Source organism: Lissotriton helveticus, chromosome 5_1, assembly GCF_964261635.1.
Source record: "Lissotriton helveticus chromosome 5_1, aLisHel1.1, whole genome shotgun sequence".
In the NCBI taxonomy this organism is placed as follows: Eukaryota; Metazoa; Chordata; class Amphibia; order Caudata; family Salamandridae; genus Lissotriton; species Lissotriton helveticus.
In genome coordinates, this window is record NC_136065.1 from 1,947,248,338 (window position 1) to 1,947,276,141 (window position 27,804).

General features: G+C 44.7%; 1 protein-coding gene across 1 annotated transcript in view; it reads left to right on the plus strand.

Moving 5' to 3' along the window:
- The window catches only part of MRPL45 (mitochondrial ribosomal protein L45), a 75,384-nt gene that overhangs the window by 34,210 nt on the left and 13,370 nt on the right, over positions 1–27,804 (plus strand). Inside the window, exon 3 of the mRNA XM_078645601.1 lies at positions 15,380–15,497. Coding sequence (XP_078501727.1) covers positions 15,380–15,497 — 118 coding nt within the window. The remainder of the gene's footprint in view (positions 1–15,379; positions 15,498–27,804) is intronic.

Sequence of the window (27,804 nt, forward strand, 5' to 3'; positions counted from 1 at the left end):
AATCTTTTCCTGATTGCAATTCTTCCGCATATTTATCTCACAGTTGCAAACTTTTGCAAATGCAAAGTTTTTGCCTCTCTTTTTAACAACATCAGTGATGGAGCTACACACATTTGAAAATACCAGTATTAATCATAAGGTATTAAGTGTCATCCAGTTTTCATGACAAGTGTCATCCAGTTTTCAGACAACCCAAGTCTACCTGGGGGACTTCAATCTCCACTGGAACGATCAGAAAGACACAGTGGTGAATAGTCTCAAAACTTTCCTTAATGCGCTTGACCTCACCCAAATATGCGATAGACCAACACACAACAAAGGCTCGATACTCGATCTCATCATTGCCAAAGAGAACTCAACACAACTGGAGGCGATTCAACCCTGCGACTGGTCTGATCACCACATTATCACCTTCTTTATCAATGAAAAAGTTAAACCTATCCCAGTTCAACCAATCAAAACCAAAACATGGAAAAGGGACTTGAAGAACCTTAACCCCTCTACCCTGCCTCCCCACATTGGCAATCTCCTCCTTCCCCCTTCAGGTGCCTCGGATGTTCAATCACTGATGGACCACTACCTTGACTCTATGAACACAGTAGTCAATGAAGTCGCCCCACTGCAACTGAAGAGAGTCTCCACCAAAACTTCTAACCCCTGGTATGATGATAGACTCAATGACGACAGGCGTTCTATGCGAATGGCTGAACGCACCTGGAGATCGGACCCTTCAGCACTACACCTCAAAAGGCTTAAGAACAAGAGAAACGCCTACTTCAGGAAAATAAAGCGCACAAAGGCGGACTTCTTTAGCCGCCAGCTGGACCAAGCAAAAAACAGGCCAAGAAAGCTGTTCGAACTAATCAAGACCCAAACAAAGACTCAACCACTACAATCAAACAGCACAACAAGCGACATCCCACACTGTGAAGCCTTCTCTGCTTTCTTTAAGCTAAAGACTGACAACATAAGAAATGACCTCATCATGGATGTAAGTCGATTCCCCAACGCCACCAGAATGTCTTACACTCAACCTAAAAACAAGGCATCTTGGCTGCACTTCGATACCTACTCGGAAGAAGCAATACGCAAACTGCTCTGCACCTTGAAGCCCTCTAATCACCTCACTGACCCTCTACCTGCTAATGCTGTAAAAGACTTCATCCCCTTGCTCCTCCCTCTCTGGACCAAAATCATCAACAGCTCCCTGCAACATGGCCTCATTCCAGACTCCCTCAAGGTGGGGCAAGTCACGCCTATACTCAAGAAACCTACAGCTGATCCGTCTGACCTAAACAATTACCGGCCCATCACCAATATCCCCACCCTGGCCAAACTGCTGGAAAAATGTGTCCAACTACAACTAACTAAACACATTGACCAATTTGACCTCCTCAACCCTCATCAATCAGGCTTCCGAGCGAAACATAGCACGGAAACAGCTATGACACACATAATTGATGACGCCCTCCAAATTCTTGATCGTAATGAGTCCTGCCTCCTCATCCTTCTTGACCTCTCGTCAGCATTTGACACGGTCAAACATGAGAACTTGCTGGAGCTGCTAAGCACTAGAATGGGACTATCGGGAACTGTTCTCAAATGGTTTTCGTCCTTCCTTCACAACCGGTCACAGAAGTTCAAGATCGACAATGTGCTATCCACACCTGTGCCTGCAGATCTAGGTGTTCCACAAGGATCCTCCCTCTCCCCCACACTGTTTAACCTCGTCATGGAACCGCTCGCCACCTTGCTCCAAGCTTCCAATGTCCAATTCCATATGTACGCCGACGACACACAACTCTACCTAAAGCTACAATCCCCGGAAGATATCAAACATCTGAACTCCACGCTTATTAACACTCAATCTTGGCTGGCAGATAATCACCTCAAACTAAATGCTCTGAAAACCGAGTTCCTACTCATCTCACCCCCGGCGAAAATTTCCATCACCCAAACATGGCTCAATAACCTAACAGCACTCAATGTCCAACCTACCATCGTGGACTCGGCGAAATCCCTAGGCATCACACTCGACGCCAAGCTCAACATGCAGCAGCACGTTAGCAAAGCCACAAAAGCAGCTAATTTCCAAATCAACACATTGAGGAAAATTAAACCTTTCCTCCCTGCCGAAGACTTCCAAACTGCTGTACAATCTCTAGTCATCCCTCGAATAGACTACGGAATTGTGGCCCTCAGCGGACTCCCGCTATCCACAACTGCACCCTTAAGAGCCTCCCTGAACGCTGCAGCAAGACTCATTACTGGCTCAAGAAAACATTCGCATATATCCCCAGACTTAAAGTCTCTAAAATGGCTGCCTTTTGAAGCCAGAATACAGCTAAAAATTGCAGTTATGACACACGCGGCCGTGCATCACAATGCACCCAACTACCTCGCTCAAAAGTTGTCTATCTCAGGAGGTTCGAGGTCCAATAGAAGTACAAAAAACCTACTCCTGAAACCGCGTAGATTCCGGAAAGAGAAAACATACAAGCGCTCCTTCTCTGGAATGGCACCCAGGATTTGGAACGCGCTCCCGCCTGAAACTAGGCTGATCTCCTCCACTGCACTCTTCAAGAAAGAGGTGAAAACCATCCTTCTTGCCAAGATCTCCTGAACATGAGTGGTACTGTATCAGAGACTCTGCATTGCTTTGTATCACTGTTCACCTTGTCCTCTGGCACTTTACCTCTAACTTGATGTTGTCACTACCAATATATGACACACGCCGATTCACTCTCCAGATGCCCCCACTCAGTGTTCTCGCTTCACTAAGACTTTGTTATAAGCCATCCACACACCCAAGGTGCACCTCTATAGTGGGATCAATGACTTGTACCGTCTTATATTACTTGTTTACCTGATTGTATATTGATATGTTTTATGTATGTTACTATTATCCCACCATGTTATTGACTACCATACTACTCCCATTATCTCTGTTCACTCCTACTGCCCCTACCCTGTCTTTGTGAAGCGCTCTGATATCTGTAAGGATCTTGTTCGCGCTATATAAAACTTTGAATGAATAAATAAATAAATAAATAAATAAATGCATATTCGTCCAACAATGCCAACGTTGTAAGCAAATCAACAAAAGTGTTCACTCTTTCAAGCCCACCAACACATTTTTAAAGCCCAAATATTTCCCAAGCTACTGAACATATTTTCACATAACCAACAAAATAGGTTCTGACTAAAGATCCACTTTCATGCCAAGTTTGGCATAACTGTGGGCAGTGGTTTTGGATGTTGGTGCAACCAAAATTTCCTGTGGGGTCTTAAATGAGAAAATACATTTTTCTTTTTTTAACCCTTTTCACCTCCTTTTTACCTTTTTTTCTCCTGGATAGAACTGCAAAAAATGTGGTCAGCATGACCTTGATTGACTACGCTAAACAAGAGCCACATTTGGTGCAGATTTAGCCACGAAGGCCAAACATACAGACAAATAGAAAATACTTTTAATTGGACAATGTGACTGAATCATAAGAGCACAGTTACTACTGTGTAGTTATAGTAAGGTCAGACTTTCCATAAGAAGATTGTTTTTCTTCTTTGCTAATAAGGTTGGCTCTATTTGACAAATTTCCATGACACTCCCAAATCCCCACAAAAAGTTCATCCAGCTCAGCTCCTTCCTGGAACGTTTTGGGGTAATATACCAAGGGGGTTTGGGAAAAGGAAAAAGTCAGCCTTGGTCCAAAAACTTCATTTTCCCATGTTATTTCCCATATTCAATTTTAGGGAGTGATACAGAAAGAATAGCATTCTGGAATTACACCAGAAGTTAGAACTTTAGTCTGAAAGAATGCTTCTCGTTATTTGGTGTACATCCATTCAGATGTTTTTGAGAAATTCGTGGTGCTCTGGGTGGCCTTGGAGGGGTTAAAATGTTTGTGATGCCTGGGTGGTTGGCCCCAGAGGAGTTCTGCAGTACCAGTAAATTCGTAAAATAAAGGCCTCTGATGGTCAGAGAGAGCTTTTCCACATCTGTCTTTTTGGGTCCTGCAGGAACAAACAATCTAAGTGGCTGGGCACAACTTGAAGAAAGTTCTCTGATACATCAATACACCGTGCTATATATATTTGACACTCAAACTTTTTAAAAGCATTCAGTCACTGGATGATGTCATCAGTGATGTTACTGACCAAGTCATGAGTGATGTAATATGTGAGGTCATAAGCAGTGCATTGTGGGGGGTGAAAGTTATAGTTAGCTCAGCTAACTATAACTGCTGAATTTCTCTGGTTTTGTTCGAGTGAATGGTCAGCCTAACTATATATATATATATATATATATATATATATATATATATATATATATATATATATATATATATATATATATATATATATATATATATTGTATTCCAAATTCTCTGCAATGAGAGCGCACTCGACAGCAGGTAGGAAAACCTTTTCGTTATTGCATCTCTGAAAGTGGCTTTACATCCGTCATTGAAACCTCTCCACCAACGCGTTTCAATGCCTCTCTTGCTTAGTAGCATCAATGCATTTTGGGACATGTAGTTATTTCTTACCCCCAGTGGGTTCCGCAGTATTCATCTTGATTTAAACGTCACAGTGATTTATTATACATGCCATTAAGGAAATAAAGCGGCAGTTGCATAGAATTATGGGAGTTGTGGTCCTTCAACATAGAAGAAAACGATAAACTAATGTTCTAGCAAAGGGAAACAGATTAAATGAACATTGTTGTTCTAAGGATTTTAACCTGATGAAAAACGAAAACTTGTACTCACCTTTGCTACACAAAAACGAACTTGGAGATAAAGAACTAACTGCCTCTTTAAAAATTGGAAAGGAATGGACTTTATCCTTTTTCAATGTTGTTAGTTACGTTTTTAAAAATGCTAACAAGCCCACCAGGACACAGTGGCATATGATGAAGACTCAGCCGAGTCGAAACGCGTAATGCCTGCATGCCTATCTTTGCCTCAAATAAAGAAATTTCTGAGCACGTTTGGAGTGGCCTGTTTTCATGCTGCAAGGGCAATGTGGTTTTGTTTGGTATATGTGAGGTGTATGACACACATGAGACAAGCCCGACTTGCAAGGTTGTGGCGCTCCTGATGTCAGATTGTCTTTTGAGATATATATATATATATATATATATATATATATGTATATATGTATATATGTATATGTATATGTTACCGCTCCAATATCCATAAGTGGATTTCCATCCACAGGAAACAAGCATTAGAAATGCAATAGGTCTCGGATTTATTTGAATTAGAGCTAATGGAATTGTAAATGGCAATGTCTTTTAGCCATGTGTTATGGAGTGTATGCATGTGGTGTGTACTGAAATGATGTGGGTTGGATTGGAATTGTAGCAATGGTGGCATGCTGTGCTTTAGATGAATATGTTTAAAAATAAAGTGCACCATACTGCGATTGCTACAATAGTTAATTGTGGATGCGTTAACAATTGATGTGTGCACTGATGGCTGGTGGTGTGTGTGCCTGTACAAAATTGTGCACTGATGGCTGGTGGTGTGTGTGCTTGGTGGAAGCTTGCACTGACAGCTGATGGTGTTTGTGCCCGGTGAAAGCGTGCACTGATGGCTGGTGGTATTTGTGCCCAGTGAAAGTGTGCAGTGACGGCTGGTGGTGTGTGTGTGTGTGGTTGTGTGTGTGGTTGCGTATGTGGTGGTGAGTGTGTGGTAGTGAGCGTGTGGTGGTGAGTGTGTGGTGGTATGTGTGGTGGTGAGAGTGGTGTGTGGTCTTATGTGTGTGGTCTTATTCTGCGCACTCACTCTTACTCTGCAGTCATTCTTCACTCAGTCTGCACTCACTCTGCAGTTATTCTGCACTCACTCTCACTCTGCACTTATTCTGCACTCATTCTGCACTCACTCACACTCTGCATTCTCTCTCACTCTGCACTCACTATGCACTTACTCTCACTCCTCTCACTCTGCAGCACTCACTCTCACTCTGCAGCACTCACTCTCACTCTGCAGCACTCACTCTCACTCTCACTCTGCAGCACTCACTTTCACTCTGCAGCACTCCCTTTTACTCTGTAGAACACACTCTCACTCTGCAGCACTCACTTTCACTCTGCACACACTCTGCACTCACTCAAACTGCAGCACTCACTCACACTCTGTACTCACTCACACTCCGCACTCACTCTGCACTCACTCTCACTCTGCACTCTCACACTCTGCAGCACTCACTCTCACTCTGCAGCACTCACTCTCACTCTACAGCACTCACTCTCATTCTGCAGCACTCACTTTCACTCTGCACACACACTGCACTCACTCAAACTCTGCAACACTCACTCACACTCTGCAGCACTCACTCTCACTCTGCACTCATTCTGCACTCTGCACTCACTCACACCAGGGCATTTGAGGACAAAAATAAATGTACTCAGAGGTCAGCAGGGAGTTTTCAAAACTGAAATCTCAGTAGAGAATGAAAGTTGCAGACAGATATTCCAATGAGGATGCAGGCAAGTAATGGATCCAGTAAATACCTGCTGTAAATGCCATAAGGGAGCCCCACTGGCGATGATCTGTTCATCTCTAGGCGCAGCTCTAATCTACTGACCTTGCACACTCACACACTGCTGGCCCTGGACACCCACATATTGAACACCCTGCACACTCACACACTGCTCATTCTGCACACTTGCACACTGCTCTCCCTGCATACTCACACACTGCTCACCCTGCACACTCACACACTGCTCACCCTACACAGTCACACACTGCTCACCCTACACAGTCACACACTGCTCACCCTACACAGTCACACACTGCTCACCCTACACAGTCACACACTGCTCACCCTACACAGTCACACTGCTCACCCTGCACACTCACACACTGCTCACCCTGGTCACACACACACATTGCTCACTGTGCACATTCCCACACTACACACCATATACATTCACACTGCTAGCCCTGTACACTCTCACACTGTTAGCCCTGCACATTGACACACTGCTAACCCTGCACACTCACACACTACTAACCCTATACACCCACACAATGCTAATCATACACATTTACACACTGCTCACCCTACACACTCACACACACTGCTCACCCAACACACTCACGCAATGTTCACCCTGAGAAGTTGCCAAGTCGGACGTGACTATTCCTAGTTTAACAACTCCTAGAAGCAGAATGACCCTGCCCCAGCCCCCCTCTGTGATGCATGAACCATGCTCTGCAAGCACACTGACACTGCCCCAGCCCAGCGCCCCTCTGTACCATGCCTTGCGAGCACACTGACACTGCCCCCTCTGTTTCCGCACTAACAACAAACATTAAGAAAAGAAGCGTTTTTAATACCGAAAATGTGGTTAGGAGCAGACTGACCCTTCCCCAGCCCAGCGCCCCTCTGTGACGCAGGAACTATGCTCTGCAAGCACACTGACCCTTCTCCAGCCCAGCGACCCTCTGTGTGAACACAAATGCCGAAAAGCGCAATTGACGCTGACAGGGACCTACAAAATAAAGAAACTGGAGAGTGGTGCACGAGCGAACAGCATATGTCTGTGACGCCAGAACCATGCTCTGCAAGCACACTGACACTGCCCCAGCCCAGCGCCCCTCTGTACCAAGCCTTGCAAGCACACTGACCGTGCCCCAGCCCTCCGCCCCTCTGTACCATGCAACGCGAATAGGTTTAACAGCTCCTACAAGCAGACTGACCCTGCCCCAGCCCAGCGCCCCTCTGTGTCAACCCAGATGACAAAAAGGGAAATGCAGACTTATACCACGTTGTTTTGAAAATTTCATAAGAAGCGATCGCTTTCACAATTCACTTAAAAAAAAAACAGCTCTTCAAAGGCCAACACTTACACATAAAAGGATGCAGACGAACGCGCGCCCACCAAACTCACTGCAGACTGGTGAACGCGCCTGGAACATCTGGGTTCAATTACCGCGGCACCCTGACAGCTCGTAATTGACAATTTATTGCACTCCCCTGCGCATAACCGCACAGAATATGCAGGAAGCGCACAAACTAAAATCCATATGGCCTATTGCGTGAAGGCCACTAAAAACACAGCACTGCGAGGACCAATTAGCATGCAGATGCCAAAATAAACTACGGAAAAATCACGCGCAGTGAGGAATTTTTACTTCACTATTCTGAGCCCCGTAACAATACGGCTCGGAGCTCCGCCCCACTTCTGACGAAGTGGTGACGTAGGCCGAGCCCTAAAAAGCACTCACGGGGGCCGTTTGTGTCAGTTTATTGAGAAACAAACACTGCAACAACATACAAACAGACGCGTTTCGGTCGTAACCTTCTTCTATGTTTACCGAAGCGTCCCAAAGACCACCATTTAAAACAGGGTACGTCAAAACGAACAAGGGACCATAACTCTTGCAAGTTGTTCGAGGAACATGGGCGTCATCTTAAAGAGCCCAAAAACAATGTATATACTGTTATTATTGTTGTTTATAGATTCATAATATGCTCAATTTCATTCAAATCACGTGCATTGATCATTTCAACAGTCAATTCCTGGCAAATGATTAAACTAATACAGCCCTCGGATGGGCAAATTGGAGAAATCAATCTCTTTCCTCGACTTCCATTTAAAGTGATGCCCTGAATGGGCAAAATTATAAACCCTGGCAAAACGGCAGTCTCAAAAGCGGTACACGAACAATAAATCCTCAATTCTTTTCAGCCAAAATATCTATAAATTGTCATCAAATAGGGAAGGAAAAAAGGAGTCGAAATCTAAAAGGAAGAAGACAGAACTGACAATCGGGCAAGTTCAGAGTCCATAAAAAAGTAATCAATCAGAAAGGATAATTCTACATCCAAGTAAATATATCAAAATACCTAAACGTAGAAATACACAGTATCTAGAAATACATACTGACAGACCTCATTCCCCCAGATGGACTGCTAATTCTTCATGCATATTAAGTCACATCGGCACCTTGGTTTGCAGATCAATAATGTACCTCGACTCCAATATACGGAGTCGTGTCAATCTGTCCCCCCCCCCTCTAGGATTGTTCGGGACATGATCCAAGCCAAAATAACTTAGAAGATCCCTATTACGGTGATGAACTTTGTCAAAGTGGCGTGCCACAGAGTACGCCTCATCAACCTTTGCAATAGCTCTCATATGTTCTAATATCCTTACTTTCATGGTGTGAACCGTGCTGCCTACATTACGTAGGCCGCAGGGACAGGTAAGACAATAGACACTGTAGGGTGTGGTGCAAGTAAGGAACTTCTTGATCTTCCTACGGATCCCTACCTTCGGAATATCATACGTAAGGACCCTTTTGCTGAACTTGCAGGCCTTACATTTCCCACATGGGAAAAATCCCTGCATGGAACCAAAGGGGGATTTGGGAATGTCTGTCAAATGACTGTGGACTAGCTCATTTTTTATGGATCTAGCCTTCCTGAACGTTATTAGAGGATTAGACGGACGATCATCGCCCATCATCTCATCTGTGCGAAGAATGTGCAAACTTTTCTTCAAAATCTTTTTAAGTAGTGGGGCATTCCTGGAATAGGTGGTGATAAGGCGAAACCTCCCACCTGAGTTGGTGTAGGTTTTCTTGTCCTTTTTCTTGAATAAATTCTCACGCTTGATGGTATTAGCCCTGTCATAAGCCTTTCTAAGAATCTCAGGGCTGTAGCCTCTAACCTTAAAACGTTCAATGCTTTGTTCAGCTGCATTCTGGAATTCATCGTCATCGGTGCAATTACGTTTAATCCTAAGGAGTTCCCCATAGGGGATATTTCTTATAAGATTTTTTTTTTTTTTTTGAAAACCTTTATTGACATCAAAAGGAAAGACAAGTCGAGGCCTACAACCAAGCCGGCCGGCCGCCATGTGCAAAATAATCAGGAGTCACCAGGCAAATATCACATAATCAATCAGTACAAAGCAGAGGCCGTACAATCGTAGAAGGGGAGAGGAGATAAGAAACCAAATGGCTAAAACACAGGAGTAAATAAGGCTTAATTTTATAATATGGGGAGAAGGCATATGACAGGCACACTTGCAATACGGAGGTATCCGGTATCCCAAACCAACCTCAACATTAATAAGGGGGCATGGGACAAATTATCGGGGGAACGATACAATGCATTCAAGAAATCAGGATGTGCGAGACACAATCAGCCCCTGAGCATTATCATCGTAACATGCCCGCCACCCAAGACACTACCAAGCCAGAACAGAGGGAACGGAAAAACAATGCATCAAAACCAGCCCGTCATAGTAACCTCTGGGACACAGGAAGGGAAAAAGGGGGGGGGGGGAGGGGGACGAAGTGGGGAAGGGGAAGAGGAAGGGAAAGGAAAACGGAGAGAAGACTAAATAAAACAAAAAAAAAGAATAAAAAAATGTGAAAAACGAAAGGAAGAGGACACGCCAACACAGGCCCCCCGTGGCGGGAAGACAGGAGACAAAAGGAGTAGCGGCCCAAGTGGGGTTATGGCGATCGGGGAGAAAGACAGCCGAAACATAACAGGAGGAATAACGACGCCACACCCCCCACCCGAAACACACCATAGGAGGTCGGGACAGACGCGGCCTCATGAAAAAGAGATACAAAAGGGCCATAGAACCAGAAAACAAACAAAAATAGAGCCCAACCCACCCATCCCACCCTGCACCCCTGTAGAAGGCTATGGCCCACCCTTCAAACAGCGTGCCTGTCGCCCTAAACCAGAACCCGAAATATAGCGAGAAGTAAGAAAGAAGAAAGAGACAAAAAGGCAACAAAAGCGGAAAAAAGAAGACAGGAGGGAGGAGCAGAAGAACTATAATCCGAACGGGCGGCCGCAGCCCTCCGCCCAACCAGAGAAGCACAGTCAAAAACAGATCAGGACGACACCCCATCACGTGCCACAAAACATGAGGAAAAGGGGACCTCCCACCTTTCTACGAGTAGAAACAATTATGCTACCAAGTCATATACCGGGAATCAAACAGAAGTCGTACACTTCACCCCCAACCTTTTCGAACGATAAACCCCACCCACCACATGGCAATGTAAAACCACATACTAAATACGAAATCAGCATATAATCGAGTGGAATGGTGACTAGCATAGTTACGTGGGGGGTAGATAAATCCACAAGGGAGCAATAGTCTAAACAGAAATCGCAGCACGAACAATGAAAAACAGGAGTTCAGTTGCGCCACTGGAGCGGGCGATGTGGCCCCAATTATAGACACAGGCAAAGTCATCGAAGCAGGCACAGGAAGCAGTCCACCAATAGTTTCAGGCAACAATGTCAAACAGGGTCGCAGTACAGCATCCAGGGCCCCGGGGTCCGAACCTTGAGAAGCAGGGCGCCCCAAAGTCACCGACACACTACACGATCTTCGATCAGTGGCGGAGACACTCAAGTCAATCGAGGGGGGCGAGGCAATGAAGTCTTCGAAACAAGAGGACGACGAGAAGAAACGGCCGCCCAAAATGGCGGCAGATCGTGGCGGACCCACTGAGACGCCCAGGGCCAGGGAAGCGTGTAGGGATCTCAGGGCTTCCAGGATATCTCTGACCGTCGGCTCACGTCCATCAGATCCGCTCCCCACACCAATAGGCAACACGGGCCCGCCGCCACAGGGTGATTCTCGTTGCAGAGGGTCGGCCGCCATTTCGTGAATCAGCCCAATCGCCACTCACCAAGACCCCCGGAAATAACAGTTCGCAAATGTAGGACTTTACAAGCTCCGGGGGTCCCCGCAAGGGCGGCCTCGATGCCAAAAGGATATCCGCCCCAAACGGGTCTCCGCCAGCACCAGCGCCCCAAACATGCGGAGTCCGGGCCCCGAGGACCAGGGCCGACGGACAAAGCAGCGGCGGGGAGAGACCCCTTCACAGAATCAGGTCCCCAGGCCTCTCATCCACGTCGGCCGCGCGGCCACCAGGGCAGGCCCGGGTCAGGATCGCCGGGATCTTCGCACATCGGTTCCCAACACTGGTTCTCGCTCTCGGCCGGGGCCGAGAGCCGTCGGATCCCACCGGCCAGGTCCCGGTCCAAGTCTCGCAGAGGCCCCGATCTCTCAGAGGCCAAAACTCCGGAGCCACTGCACACCGAGACCCCGGGGTCGGATGGTAAGTACAAACAAGCCGTTATGTTACCAATGCCCCAAAAATGTGTCGTCCTCGCACAGGAGAAAAGACAGGATAAGCAATCAGGACGGAGGGCTGCGGGAGCCGAGCTAAAGGGCGACCATTACGGCCGCGAGCTAGGCTCCTCCCCAAGAGTCTTATAAGATTTAAAGGATGACTACTGGTCGCTACAAGAACTGAATTCCCAGCTGTGGCCTTACGAAATAATTTGCTTTGCAATTCTCCTGACTCAATATAGATATTCACATCAAGGTAATTTACGGATGTCTCGCTGACCTCCCCTGAAAATTCAAGATTAACCTTATTGTTATTGAGTACCTCTATGCACTCTCTAGCGGTTTCAGGGGTACCGTTCCATACGATAAATATATCGTCAATGAAACGATGCCACTCTTTCAGTCCAGATCGCATTGGATGCCCCCCAGGCCACCTGCTCCTCCCACCAGCCAACGAACAGGTTCGCATAGCTGGGGGCGAAGCAGGTGCCCATCGCTGTACCCGACAATTGCCTATACAGCTGCGACTGAAAGAGAAAGATGTTATTAGATAAGCAAAACAGTGTAAATTCCAGCACCATGCCACTATGCAGTGCATATTTCAATGGGCGTTGGTCCAAAAAATATTTCATAGCTTCCAATCCATCTGTATGTTTTATAGATGTGTAGAGGCTTGTGATGTCAAGTACCATCATAGTGTAGCCCTCCATCCATTTGAGGGATGTCAATTTGTCCAAAAAGTCTGTGGTGTCCTGAATATAAGATTTCAATGTTTGTACAAATGGCAAAAGAAAGAAATCAACATAAACTGACAAATGCTCTGTCAGACTTCCTTGCGATGCCACGATAGGTCTCCCCGGTGGTGCTTCCTTGTTTTTTTGCACCTTCGGCAGGTGATAGAACGTGGGAATGGTCGGATTCAGACACCAAAGAAATAGAAACTCATCCATCTCCAATAGACCTTTGGTGTGCCATTTAGTTATTATCGAGTGATATTCCTCAATGCTCGATTGGTATTCATTACTTGTGATGGGCAAATAGGTATCTGTATTTGTCAGTTGCCGAAGAGCCTCCCGATTATAATTCTGTCTGCTATGTAGAACGATATTACCGCCTTTGTCAGCAGGCTTGTAGATGATCCCTATGCATATGTGTATATATATGTATATGTGTGTATATATATATATATATATATATATATGTATATGTGTCGCTCCTCTGCACCATATAAGCGCGGCACACTTCGGGTGGGTGCTATCAATGCGGCGGTGCCCCGCAGTAACTATGAACGCTCCAAGACTCCTTTCATCATTCAAAAAGGAAGCAAAAGCACTCGCGGGGGTGATATCGGCAGTAAGTTTTAATCCAGCAGGTAAAACAGACGCGTTTCAGATCTAGTCCTTCTTCAATGTTAATTACACAGAGAATAGTGAGGCGCCATATTACATACACACATGCAGTTACATCACAATACAAGCAGTGGAAACAAAGGAGGGGATGGAAGCCGGCAAGATCGCGGGCGCCATCTTTAAATGGCAATTTATCACCATTTTCTTTATTGTTTTGAATAACTACAGTTCTTGTAGGTGATGGAAGGCACCTCAATATAAACACATTTCTTTGCCTACTTTGTGATCCTATCACCCGAACTGTTATAAGATAATTCAGCCGTGGATCGGCGAATAGCAACCTCTCAAGGTTGCTGACTCCCTTCCGCATTTGTCAGTTAGCGAGTAAGCCGATACACGGCCACACAATGGTTTTTAAGAACAATGAGGGAGGGATTAAAACTTACTGCCGATATCACCCCCGCGAGTGCTTTTGCTTCCTTTTTAAATGATGAAAGGAGTCTTGGAGCGTTCATATATGTATATATATACGTATGTGTACATATATATACATACATACATACATACATATATACATTACCCTGGCCCTTTAGCACTCATGGGGGGGACACACCCTGGTCCTTTGACACTCATGGGGGACACACACAGAGGGATTCACTCAGTGCAGCTTGCTCGTGCCATGCAGATATAACACTTGGTCAGTAGTACTGTAGTGTAGAAAAATATATAAATAAAATAATTAATAGACTTATGGGTTGGGTGTCTGCAGGGGTTGGGCACAGGCCCTGGCAAGAGGCTATGACTGCATCACAACCCCTCCCTGCACACGGCCAAAGGGGTTGTGCTCAGGCCCTGGCTGGAGACCAGACTCTGCACTGCATTGCCAAAGACGTCCCACTGGAGATTGGGTACCGTGCCCGGCCTCTGTCACCCTTTGTACATCATCTATTCTTAATATAACTTAGGCAGGCTTCTGCGTCTTTGTCAACCTAACACTAAGGGCCTGATTACGATGTCGGACGGACCAGAGTCCATCCGACATCGTTCTGGAAGTGGGACCGACCTCCCTCCTGTCGGCGGTCCTAAACCAGCAATTAGGATAGGACCGAACTTTGTTCGGTGGCAATTATATTCTTTACTACGGGAGTATGCATTCCGAACGGAATGCATGCTCTCATTGCAAAGAGCAGAGGTGTAGTTCATCCCTGCAGCCCGTGGTTGTATGTACCTCAAGGTGCCTGCCACCAGGTGCATGGATCATCAGGGGAGCGCCATAGGTGCCCCCCAGGCCACCATTCAGAGGCCTTTACCCATTGGGGCCCTGCTGGGGGCCCCAAAGTGAGATTCCTCAGCCTTACTGTGTTAGAGAGGATGGCACAAAAAGGCTGTGGGAATCAGCTATCGTAATCCCTCAGGCGGAAAGAGCCGCCCTTGGGATTACAGAAAGCATTCCTACAGGCGGACGGGCTCCCCAAGCCCATCGGAGCCCAGTCGGTATGTCCGGTTTCATTCATTTCCAACTGACTCCATCCTAATGGGTCGGTTGAAAAGGAATCCAACCGCCTGATTAGGATGCGGTCTGAACCGGTTCCGTCCGGATCCCAATCAGGCCCTAAGTTTTTACTTAGAGCTGAACAGCCCACCATGCCGATGCAGGATATTTCATGACATGGTCAGGTACTGAATGTATATTCCTTGGTTACCTGCAGAGCAATTAGCAAAAGTAACATCAGCACTTCCCCAGATAGCAAAGTTAATGGTGCCTTCACACATTTTAGGTCTGCCATTAATGATCTTTTTGTGAACTTTTACAAGTTGAATTTTTATGTATTTACCTCTCCTCCTTTTTATCCATTTTCTATTTTCTCCCCTCTCACTTTCTGTCTTTAAAATGCAGCTGGAATCTTCGACCCCTACATCCCTCCGGAGGGTGATGCCCGTATGTCTTCACTTACTAAAGAAGGTCTAAAGCAGAGGACTGAACAGCTGAAACAGAGTGCAGCTTCCCAGCTCGCGTATGTACTGCACTGCCTTATTAGCCTTTCTTTCACATTGTAACTAGTGTTTAGTATCACTGTTAAAAAATCAGTTTGACATACTAAGCGTTCAATTGTCAGTTACCTCGCATAGTCAAAATCATCCTATCCAGTGTCCTTACACCATATTTATGTTAAAATACTTATTTGTGGAGGGTGGGGTCCTGGTTAGCGTGCGACCAAGATGGCCACCTGAATGTTCTTACTGGCTAAACGAAAGCGATTCTGCTTCTTCTGTGTTGTATTGTATTGTATTGATTATTTGTAAAGCGCAGCTGTCACTCCAAGGGAGTATCATGACGCTATGGGGATAATACATACTGATCAGAAGGTACAGCAGCCTAATGCAGAAGATCAGATAAGTGAGAGGCACATGGGGCCTGGGCTCCAAAAATCCAGGTTTTTAAGGATTTCCTGAAGCAAAGTTCTGCACGAGTCTGAGATGGCCAGGGAGTAGATTCCAGGCTTTGGCCCCGATGGTGGCAACTGATTTCCCAACATTTATGTTGCACCTGAAAGTTGGAGATTTTATAAGATTCGCTGATGAGGATCTAAGGAGGTGTGTATTAACATAAGGCTTACACCTGGCTGTTAAATATTTAGGTCCTGAAACTCTAATAGCTCTAAAGGTGATTACCAGTATCTTAAATAGCACTCTTTTCTGAATGGATAACCAGTGCAAAGACTTAAGGCCTGCTGAGGCTGAAGAACGGTGAGGTAGTTTGAGCACTAGGCGTGCTGCCGTGTGTTGAACAGTCTGAAGCTTTTTTTAAATTGACTTCTTCGTGCCTGCATAAGGCTATTGAGATAATCCAGGCTAGATGTAATTAGATCAACAGCCACTGTCTTTTTTTACAGTATACGGGAGCAAGTCAAAGAACCTTTTTAGAGCGTTCTAGAACTTTTGGGTGAAGGGATAATGCAGTATCAAATTTTACTCCTAGATTCTTGACTACATCTACCGTGTCAGGTGGGGACGACTATCTTTAGGCCACCATAAGCTAGGCGTGAAAGTGTTGGACTTTCTTAGTAACGTGATCTCAGTTTTTTTGGTATTATATTTCAGGTGATTGCATTCCATCCAGCGAATGACTTCTGTAAGACATAGTCGGAAATTCTCTGCCGCCTTGGTAGAGTACTTGTCTTGCACTAGGATTAACTGAGTACCATCAGCATAAGAGGTAGTTTCAATATTAAAAGAAGATATCAATAAGGGGTCCGGATGGCGGTGTGAGTGACTGCTCTTGACGTTGCTCACTTGGTATAACATCATAGCAGTTATGAAGACCTCTGTCCCCCATCGAATTTGCTCCAGAAACACCTGAACTTCGATTCAGACGCACTGAAGTTCAGGCATCAAAATGCCCGCCAGAATGCATTTTTTGCTATTTCAGCTGTATAAAGGTGATTACCCCAATTTTTGGACATTGGGTTTTCCCACTTACACCTATACCTTTTTATATGACTATACTAGGGAGGATTGTTTTGTTTACACTTCATTGGCTGAACCTTTTGGTCTGAGGGTCAGGCATCATCTCTTGAATGCCTGTGAATTATTCTGTCAACATCTCTGGGCGATTCTGATCTTTTAAAACGTGTGTCTGCCTACATAATCATCCTGCTTGTTATTTGTGCAAACATTGTCCATACTTTCAAGGTGTGCACACCAACGAGTAGAATTATTAGTAACAGGAATATGGGCCTCGAGCGTTTCATCAAGTTGAGCACATACAGGAAAACTCCCCCCACTCCGTTCACCCTTCTAAAGAAAGTCTCCTTTGAGTTAGTTCGATTTCCTTGGAAAGCACCCCTGCTACACGCACCAAAAAAGGAGTCAATAGTAGCAATTGTGTTATCATCAGCAGAATTATTCAAGATTTTATTTTTGCCTTTGATGAAGGGAAGCAAATGTTCAAGTGGTACAAATTAACAGGACTAAGAGAGGTGGTCCGGCCTCTTCTGGACACTGATGGGCACAGACTGGCCTGCTGTTGGCCCGGGCACATGCCCGGATATGTCCCACACCGTGGGGTTTCAAGCGTGCTTTAGTAGCACTGGCGTAGCATGCCAGCCAGTTAAGGTGAGGTGTGACCTGGGGGACAAGCCCCATCCCAGCACTGGCCCAGAAACAAAGTTTCTTGCTTCTGTAGCCTTTTTGTCTCGCTTCCTCTCTCAACTCTCCATTATATCTATCATGAAGAGATTACCATACTGTATCTCGAGATTCCATTAAGCTGGCCCCCCTGTTGTTGCTATGAATTTAGAATAACCTGGGAGCTTCTTTTACTCATATCATCATAAACGCCTGTGTGCCCTGTGCACGGGGCCTAGATATCCCTTGGCTTTCTTATGTTAAACAACATTTTATTATTTTGGGTTAACCCATTCTATTTCATGACCCTTTATCCGTATACAAGGCTGATAAGAACAGTGTGAAATGTTTGTTTATGGAAAAATACTGTGCTGAAAGGCATTGTCTAGAATAGGCAAATAACTTGTTCGGAATTGCTCCGTTTTGAGAACCCTATTTAATGAATCCTATTTAATGTACGTGACTAATAAATGAGAGAGAACATTAATGTTAAAATTCAGAGCTGGTTCTATACGTCATATGCTGTGTTTTCCACTGGGTTACTTTGAGGATTTGGCAAATAAGAAATGTGCTTGTGATAATGTTTCCTCCCAATCTTTGATCCACTTTGATGTTTTGCACATTATATAAATCGTTATTTATTACCCCTAACAGTGCAGGGTTGCCCTCAGATTTTTACAATTGTTACCAAGTACTGATGTATGTTTTAGAGTGACTAGTTTTCTCAAGGCAGCTGTGTTTTAGTAAAAATATTGATTTTCAAGTTGTAATATCTCTTTATTGCCAATATTAATTGTTATGTATGATTTTATATTCTATATGTTTATCTTTTATGATAGACATTCGAATAAAGAGATTGCTTGATTTTGGTTGTGGAAGATATGAAACTCCACGTAGTTACTCGTCTTTTGTGCATGAATGTGGAGATCCACGTGCACATCGTCCTTTTACTTCCTCTGAATCCTTATGTTCGAGGCATATGAGCTGCAGATCGTACACTTTTGCATTAGATCGCCACCTGGTGTTGGGCTCGGATGATTGCAGGTTGTTGTCTTCTTGGAAGAAGTCTTTGTAGTCACCAGATAGGTGACTCCTCCCTTGGATAATACTGCGCATGGTCATCAACTCCATCTTCAGATTGTTTTTTCCGCCACTGGGTTCGGATGAAAGTTTTCCGCTCCGGCTAGAGAAGACTTTTCAGCAACTTCGAAGCGTAAAAACTTTATACAAACATCATCAACATCGAATAGACTACTTTCGACAAACAGCTACATTCCGGTGCGTCGATGCGGGCCGTTGGGCCTATCGGCGCCGTACGGCCTACGCCTCATGGACAGAACTCCATTCAAGAGATGCCCGGTATGTCGAGCAAAATTCCCTCATAGCGACCATCACGAGGTCTGCAACCTCTGTCTATCGCCGGAACACGATGAGTCGACCTGCACAGCTTGTGCATCCTTCCGATCGAAGAAGACCATTCGGGATCGGAGGGCACGTCGACACGAGATGAGGAGATCAGCGCCAGCACCGGAGGCCATCTTCGAGGAGGTGATCGTCGAAGAAGACTTCTCCGAGGACGAGGATCCACTCAAAGACATCTCCGAGGACGAGGCTTCACTCGTCGCCGAGGAAGACTCGCCTGATCTCCAGATCATATCGGGGGCAGAGGACTCAGACGACTCGATTCCATCTCGGCAACCCGTGAGTATTCTTGCCCCTGCACAACAGACACTACCTAAGCCAAAGGCAACGGTCAGCACTCCGCCCATGGGGCCCAGTCGAGACCGAAATATCCCCTCAGACGCCCCGCCCTCGGGCTCGGCTCCGAGGAAAACAACTATGCCTTCCGGTGCCTCGGCACCGACAAAACCACATGTGCCAATTCCACCTCCTCCATTGGCACTGAAGCACACACATCCTTCGACACCGAAGGATTCTTCGACACCGAAGCCAAAACGCCCTTCGGCGCCCATAGACAAAGATCCTTCGGCACCCAAACTTAAAGATGCATCGGTGCCGAAGCCGAAGACCGTACCGGATCCGAAAGCTTCGACTCCAAAACCTTCCGGTTCCAAAAATAAAGATGGAAATCCAGAGTCCGGCGCCGCATGGCCAACGAGACCTGTCTCCACTCCAAAATCTCCAACCTCGGTACCAAAGACTCCAAGGCCTGATACAGAGACACCTAAACCCTCTAACAAGCCTACCAAGCCGAAACCACCTTCGGCACCGAAAACTTTGCCACGGGACTCAATAACGCCTCCTACAGCAAAAAACACCAAACAACCCCTATCGGCACCGAAAAAATCGACGCCGAAGAAGGTCGTAGAGGAGGAAGAACTGTTTAGACCAGATCCTAAACAAAGAAAAGTCCATATCAATCCAAAAACTGGACATGTGGAAGCTATTCCTTACAAGAAGAGACCAGCAGACACACCACTTCTACCTGTGGTTCCTGCCAAAAAAGGAGGACTGTGCAACTTCTACAATGCACCCTTCCTCTCCTTCACCTTCTTCCTCTCCTATTCCTCCTTACATTGAACCTACAGTTTCTCCCGTTCAATCTCCTGCATCATCACACCACACTGACGAAGAGTATGATCTAGGTGGGGGGAATGACATACCAGAGCCACATGCATACCCTTTAGATGAAGATGTCAATCCAGAATATCCTAAAGATGACGACATATATGGCTTCCCACCACACAATGTGCCTGACATTCCTGATTCTCAGTCCTACCCAACAAAACCTTCCCCTCCAGAAGATAGTATTGGGTTTAATCATCTCTTAAATAGAGCAGCCCTTTACCATGGGGTTTCAATGCACTCTGAGGCCATTGATGAGGATTTTTTACTGGATACATTTGAGCAGTCACAAAGGTCTACGTAAATACTGCCCATGATCAAAGGAGTCATTAAACATGCTCCAGAAATATTTAAAGACCCAGTAAGATGTAGGGTGTTAAATCCAAGGATAGAAAAGAAATCTAGATCAGCACCATCTGATCCAGTCTATATTAAGGGACATCTGCCACTAGACTCTTTAGTAGTGTCTAATGCACGGAAAAGATCCAATTCCCAGACTTCGGGTGACACGCCCCCGCCTGAAAAGGAATCTAAAGTTATTGATGTGTCAGGGAAACTGATTGCTGCGCAGGCGACAAACATATGGTGCATAGCAAATACACAAGCCCTGCTCTCACGCTATGACAGGGCTCACTATGACCAATTAGAAAAACTTATGGAGCACCTCCCAGATCAATACAAAGATCAGGCAACAGAGCTCATACAAGAAGGCAAATTAATATCCAATGCCTCAATTACATGTGCACTAGATGTAGCTGACACAGCATCCAGAGCAGTCAATACTAGTGTAATACTCAGAAGACATGCGTGGTTACGCATTTCAGGGTTTAAAACAGAGGTACAGACTACCATCGTAAACCAGCCGTTCAATCAGAACCAATTGTTTGGGCCGGAAGTAGACAACACACTAGAAAAGATGAAAAAAGACACAGACACAGCTAAGTCTATGGGTGCATTACAATCCACACAGACTAGAAGTTCTTTTCCACGCTTTATTTTTAGAGGAGGCTCTAAGCAAACCGGCACAAACACAACATCATCTTTTAAAACACACACAGAACTCCTCTAACAAAGGCTACTCTAGAGGAGGATACAGAGGCAACAATAACAAAGGAAGAGGTAGAGGTAATAACAACAACCGCTCCTCTTCCACTCCCAAACAGTGACTTCCCTCTGCTTCCCCTACAGCATTCCACTCCTGTGGGGGGCAGATTATCACAGTTCCTACCTGTCTGGAATTTCATCACAACAGACAGGTGGGTGAGACAGATTATCCAACATGGATACTGCCTAGAACTCACAGCAACCCCCCGAAACATACCACCCAGGCAGCCTCCAATGTCCACAGACCATATGACTCTGCTTCAACAGGAAGTACTAGCACTTCTACAAAAGGATGTTATTCAAGTAGTTCCTTTAGAGGAACAAGGAACAGGAGTTTACTCCCTGTACTTCCTAATTCCCAAAAAGGACGGGACACTATGACCAATTCTCGACCTCAGGCCCCTCAACCATTACATACAATCAGATCATTTTCACATGATCACTCTGCAACAAGTACTCCCACTACTACAACAAGGCGATTTTCTTTAAATACTAGACCCAAAGGACGCCTACTTTCACGTTCCTATACATCCTGCTCACAGGAAGTATCTAAGGTTTGTCATACAAGGACAGCACTATCAATTCAAAGTCCTTCCATTCGGGGTCACGACAGCACCACGAGTGTTCACAAAGTGCTTAGCAGTAGTAGCGGCACATCTCAGAAGACAACAGATACATGTCTTCCCTTACCTCGACGATTGGCTCATAAAAGCAAAATCGTTCAGCCAATGTGTCCAACACACAAAGTAAACATTTCAGACATTGCACGACTTAGGGTTTACCATAAACTACACCAAGTCGCACCTAGAGCCTTCGCACGTTCATCAGTATCTAGGAGCTACCATAAACACATCTACAGCTCTAGCGTATCCCAGTCCAGCCAGGATACAGAGCATTCAGACCTTAGTCTCCATTTTTCAACACCAGCAGTCTCTCCAAGCCAAAGTGTTCATGAGACTAATAGGCATGATGGCGTCTTGCATCTTCATAGTTCCACATGCAAGACTGCAAATGCGCCCATTACAAGAATGTTTAGCACAACAGTGGAATCAGGCTCAAGGTCAGCTCACAGACCTTGTGTTGGTAGACAGCCGTACATATCGCTCTCTGCAAGGGTGGAACACCAAAAACTTGACAAAGGGACGACCGTTCCTAGAACCTGTTTCCCAGATAGTGCTCACGACAGACGCATCCCTCACAGGATGGGGAGCCCATCTCTTACACTATACCATACAAGGCCAATGGACAACCAACAAAAACTGTTCCATATCAACCATCTAGAGCTGTTAGCAATTTTCTTAGCACTCAAAACGTTTTAAGCGCAAGTACAAAACAAAGCTGTCTTAATCCGGATGGTCAATATGACAGCCATTTATTATGTACAAAAACAGGAGGGGACACACTCTCTGCAACTGTCCCAGCTCGCGCAGAACATTTGGAGATGGGCCATTCCTCAAAACATACACCTGACAGTAGAACACCTTCCAGGAATTCACAGTCAGATAGCAGATCTGTTGAGTCGACAGTCACAACCGATTCACGAATGGGAAATACATCCACAAGTTCTCCAGCCATTCTTCCAAATGTGGGGGCATCCACAGATAGATCTGTTTGCCACCCACGAAAATGCAAAATGCCCAACCTTCGCCGCCAGGTTTCCACACCCACGGTCGGAAGGGAATGCGATATGGATGAACTGGTCAGGCAGATTTGCGTACGCTTTTCCGCCTCTCCCACTCATTCCACTAGTAGTGCGCAAACTCAGACAACAGTCTCTCAAACTAATACTAGTAGCTCCCACGTGGGCACGTCAGCCGTGGTTCACCACACTACTAGATCTCTCACTGGTTCCACATCAAAAATTACGGCTCACGCCCTCCCTGTTAACACAGAACCATGGAGAAATAAGACACCCAGAACCAAGCCAACTGAATTTGGCGATCTGGCTCCTGAAGTCTTAGAGTTTGGTTACTTAAACCTACCACCAGACTGTATGAACATAATTAAGGAAGCTAGAAAACCCACTACCAGAGCGTGTTATGCCGCTAAGTGGAAAAGATTTGCAATATATTGTAACAATAATCACATTGATCCACTGGATGTTTCCATCCAAAATATCATTTGCTACCTTCTACACCTACAAAGGTCCAATTTAGCGTATTCTTCCATATGCCTGCATCTGGCAGCAATTGCAGCCTATTTACAAAATAGACAACATCTATCTCTCTTCAGAGTACCTGCAATCAAAGCATTTATGGAAGGATTAAAACTAATAATCCCACCTAGGTTACCACCTGCCCCGGTATGGAACCTAAACGTGGTCCTTACAATACTTATGGGACCCCCTTTCAAGCCTTTACACAAATGTGAATTGCAATTCCTAACATGGAAAACTGCTTTCCTTGTTGCCATCACCTCTCTCAGAAGAGTTAGTGAAATACAAGCATTCACAATACAAGAACCATTTTTTTAAATACATCCTAACAAAGTGGTTCTTAGGCCTAATCCAAAATTCCTACCAAAAGTTATCACTCCTTTTCACCTTAACCAATCAGTAGAGCTACCTGTGTTTTTCCAAAACCCGGACTCTGTTGCGGAAAGGGCTTTACACACCTTAGATGTTAGAAGAGCCCTGTTATACTACACAGACAGGACTAAAACCTTAAGAAAGACAAAACAATTATTTGTATCTTTCTCTCCCCCACACAAAGGCAACCCCATCTCTAAGGGGGGAATTGCCAGGTGGATTGTAAAGTGTATACAGATATGCTATCAAAAAGCTAAACGTACACTGACAGTTCCTCCTAGAGCGCACTCCACTCGTAAACTAGGAGCCTCTATGGCTTTCTTAGGAAATATACCACTAAAGGACATATGCAAGGCAGCAACATGGTCTACGATACACACCTTCACTAAACACTATTGTGTTGATATGCAAGCCAAGCAGCAAGCTGCAGTAGGCCAAGCTGTCCTCAGAACACTGTTTCAGAATACTGCAACGGATACAAGCGACCACCGCTAGGGGAGACACTGCTGCACAATCGATGCAAAAGTGTACGATCTGCAGCTCATATGCCTCGAACGGAAAATGCTACTTACCAGTATGCATCTGTTCTTGGCATGTAGAGCTGCAGAGTCGTACACGCCCTCCCGCCTCCCCGGGACTTGTATCCGTTCCAGTTCTCATCTTACTTAGATGCACACGCATGGGCATCCTTTCTCTTTACTTCTACTAACTCCATCATTTCCCAATATGGCGAAAAACAATCTGAGGATGGAGTCGATCACCATGCGCAGTATTGTCCATGGGAGGAGTCACCTATCTCGTGACTACAAAGACTTCTTCCAAGAAGACAACAACCTGCAATCATCCGAGCCCAACACCAGGTGGCGCTCTAATGCAAAAGTGTACGACTCTGCAGCTCTACATGCCAAGAACAGATGCATACTGGTAAGTAGCATTTTCCTTATTTAACATTTATACAGCATAGTAGACACTTTTTTCTATCCTCTACTTTACACTGCATTCTTTCAGTGGGATCTAAATGGAGGTGCACGTTTGTTTCTCCACCTACAAACATGGCTGAAGGTAGAGACAAAGAAATGAAACACTCTAAGGAACTCAAAACAGGCCAAAAGAGACCTAAATCCAGACCACCACTACCTGACTCAACGTTAACACCCAAGTCAGACCAATCTACAAACATGGAACTCATTCTTCAACAACTCACTACCCTGCATGATCTAGCGCAGAGTACGAAAACAAACACAAATATGATGCAGACAGACTTCCAGGGTTAAAAGAATTATTTAAAAGATTTTGCCAACAGGATTATGAAGCTGTCTGGAACATGATAGAAAGAGCTCCTTCCGTCCTCCAAATTAGCATCCCTCTCACTGGAAGTTGCTGACTTAAACAATTGCAGTCGTAGAGGGAACCTATGTTTCTTTGGCTTGCTGGAAAGGTGTTGACGATGCTGCAAATTCCTGTATGGAATTTCATGTGACATAGATCCCCGGTACTTTGAAAATAAAATCACGTTCTCTAAAGACATTGAGATCGAAAGAGCTCATAGAATCCTACCTGACAGACAATCTGCAGACTCTTCCAGGAGTAAAAGTCAACGAGGACCCCTAAGATACCAGCGCAATGAGGAGATGTCGAAATATATGAAAAAAACATCAGTATATATCTTGGGAAGGAGCAAAAATTGGTATTGACCATGTGAAAGACCACCATCAAGGACAGGAAAGGTTCCTTAGCCCTTTCACACCAACTCAGGTCTCCAGGGTATCAAACACTCTGACATGGATCATTCAGCAATAGATACTGACACTCTGTTTCCTGTATTATTTCCTCTGCCTCTGTAGCTTAAACTGTCTTCTAACTAAATGAGGATTTATATACCTAATTTTGCTTGCTTTTCTCGATAAGTGAACTGATCAGGGCCATTTCATAGTTAAGCTTAATGAACCATATTGCTTTATAAGAATGTTTTGCTATTGTGTTTTCTCCCATGTTATATAAGGGAGCTTGATGTTGTAACCACATATTATCGGCAGAAGTTCAACACTGTCTGGCTTCTGCTTTTTTTGCTTTGTCATGCAAGTTCTGCTTTACTATTAGGATGAAAATCACTATTTTCCTATAGCTGCTTTTAGAGGTTTATAAGTACAAATGTCCTCTATTTCTCCAAACGGATATTGTCATGTTAGGAGGCCTCCTCGTGGTTCTTCTGTTTTTCCCAATGTTTCCAGTAATTGTGGGTGGGTTATTGAGCTCTATTGATCTTGTGGGTCCGGGTAGGTGGGTTTTTATATTTTCTTGATTGTCATTTTTTTTCTATTATTCCTTTTTGCTCTCTTCTCATCTATCCCCCATTAGCCTGATACCTGGTTATCTATCTTGACAGCCCATATATATGTGAAATCCTCCGCTGGTTATTGCTGGATTACATTTCTTGACACTTCAATGCGTGGATATCATTTTTACACCATATTAGTCAGTTCCACAAAGGTCTTAATCACCCTGTGAAAGGAAGAAATATAGCTAATTGTTGCAGCTAACTTAAGGGCAACATTATACTCATGCAGGGGTCAAAATGAGGTCCTACTGAATCCTTGAAACTTAAGTATCATTGAATAAATTGGTTTGATTCACCTGCACATCATAGGAAAAATGGAGTTGTAATCCTTACCTTGAAAAAGGCAAATGGGTAAAATGGGTAAATATTTCAGCCAAAAAGGTGATTCTGAATTTTACATCATCAAAATGTATGCCCACAATATGGATGATCCTGAGTTTCTGGTCCTCTCTCAATAAATGTATAACGGAACTCAGCTAACGGAATGGTGTAATGTTAGGCAGTGACTTCAGCCTTACTCTAGATGGTACACTCAACTGTTTATCTCAAGTAATATTTAGACCCAATGGATCACACGCTCAACTCATGAATCTATGTACCATACATAATTGTACTGATGTGTAGAGGATTCACAACCCTAACAACCCTTTTGGCAGTGAATATACTTTTTAAACACACCCCCTGACTTCTTCCATAAGATTGATTATCTTCTGTTAGAGGACCAACTCCTCCAACAGTCAGCCTCCTCACAGATAGAGTCAATTGTGGTCTCAGATCATGCATGCATCTCTTTTGAACTTCAAATGAATGCCCTTGTCCCAGTCTCTAAACCATGGCGAATGAATGACTTCATCACAGATAAAGTTAAGAATCCCTCCATTCAAAAAGTCATGATCAAAAAGAATAAGGCTGGCCAGTTTCTCACGAACCATTTAAAATTGAACAAAATACATCTACAATTCCTGCCATCAAATTGCTAGTGGCATAAATGTCACATCACTGACAGACATTTTGGACTCTTTTCGAGATTCAATGAATCCTTAAACACCCCTAATAATACAATTGAGGCTAATCTCCCTGATGAAGTTTTAAATAAGTTATCACTGCCTACTCTATATCCAGCCTCGATAGAAAATGCAAATGAACCAATAGAACAGGCCAAAATCCTCAATGTCATATCAAGTTTAAAATTCAGTAAAGCTCCTGGTCCAGAGGCTTTCAAAAAGTATTTTTTTACAAGAGAAATGCACAACTACTACTCACACCCCTCAATAATTTGTTTCTTTATTTCACAGACACTGAAAAAGTCCCAGGCCCTGCTGCTTTGGCAACAATTGGCATCATACCCAAGGATGGGAAAGATCCAGTGGAAATGAAAAACTAGCGACCAATATAGTAAATAAATATTGACTGTAAGATCTAGGCCCAAGTATTAGCTACGAGATAAGAAAAAGTGCTGGGTAAGCGGATTCTTCTGACTCAAACAGGGTTCCTTAAAGGTAAATTGGCAAGTGATAATATTAGAACATTGTGCCATGCCCTAGAAAAGGCTAAGTCCTTAAACACCTCCTCAACTGCAGTAGCCTTGGACGCAGAAAAGACCTTTAGTAAAGTTTCATTGACCTTTCTGAAGGCCACT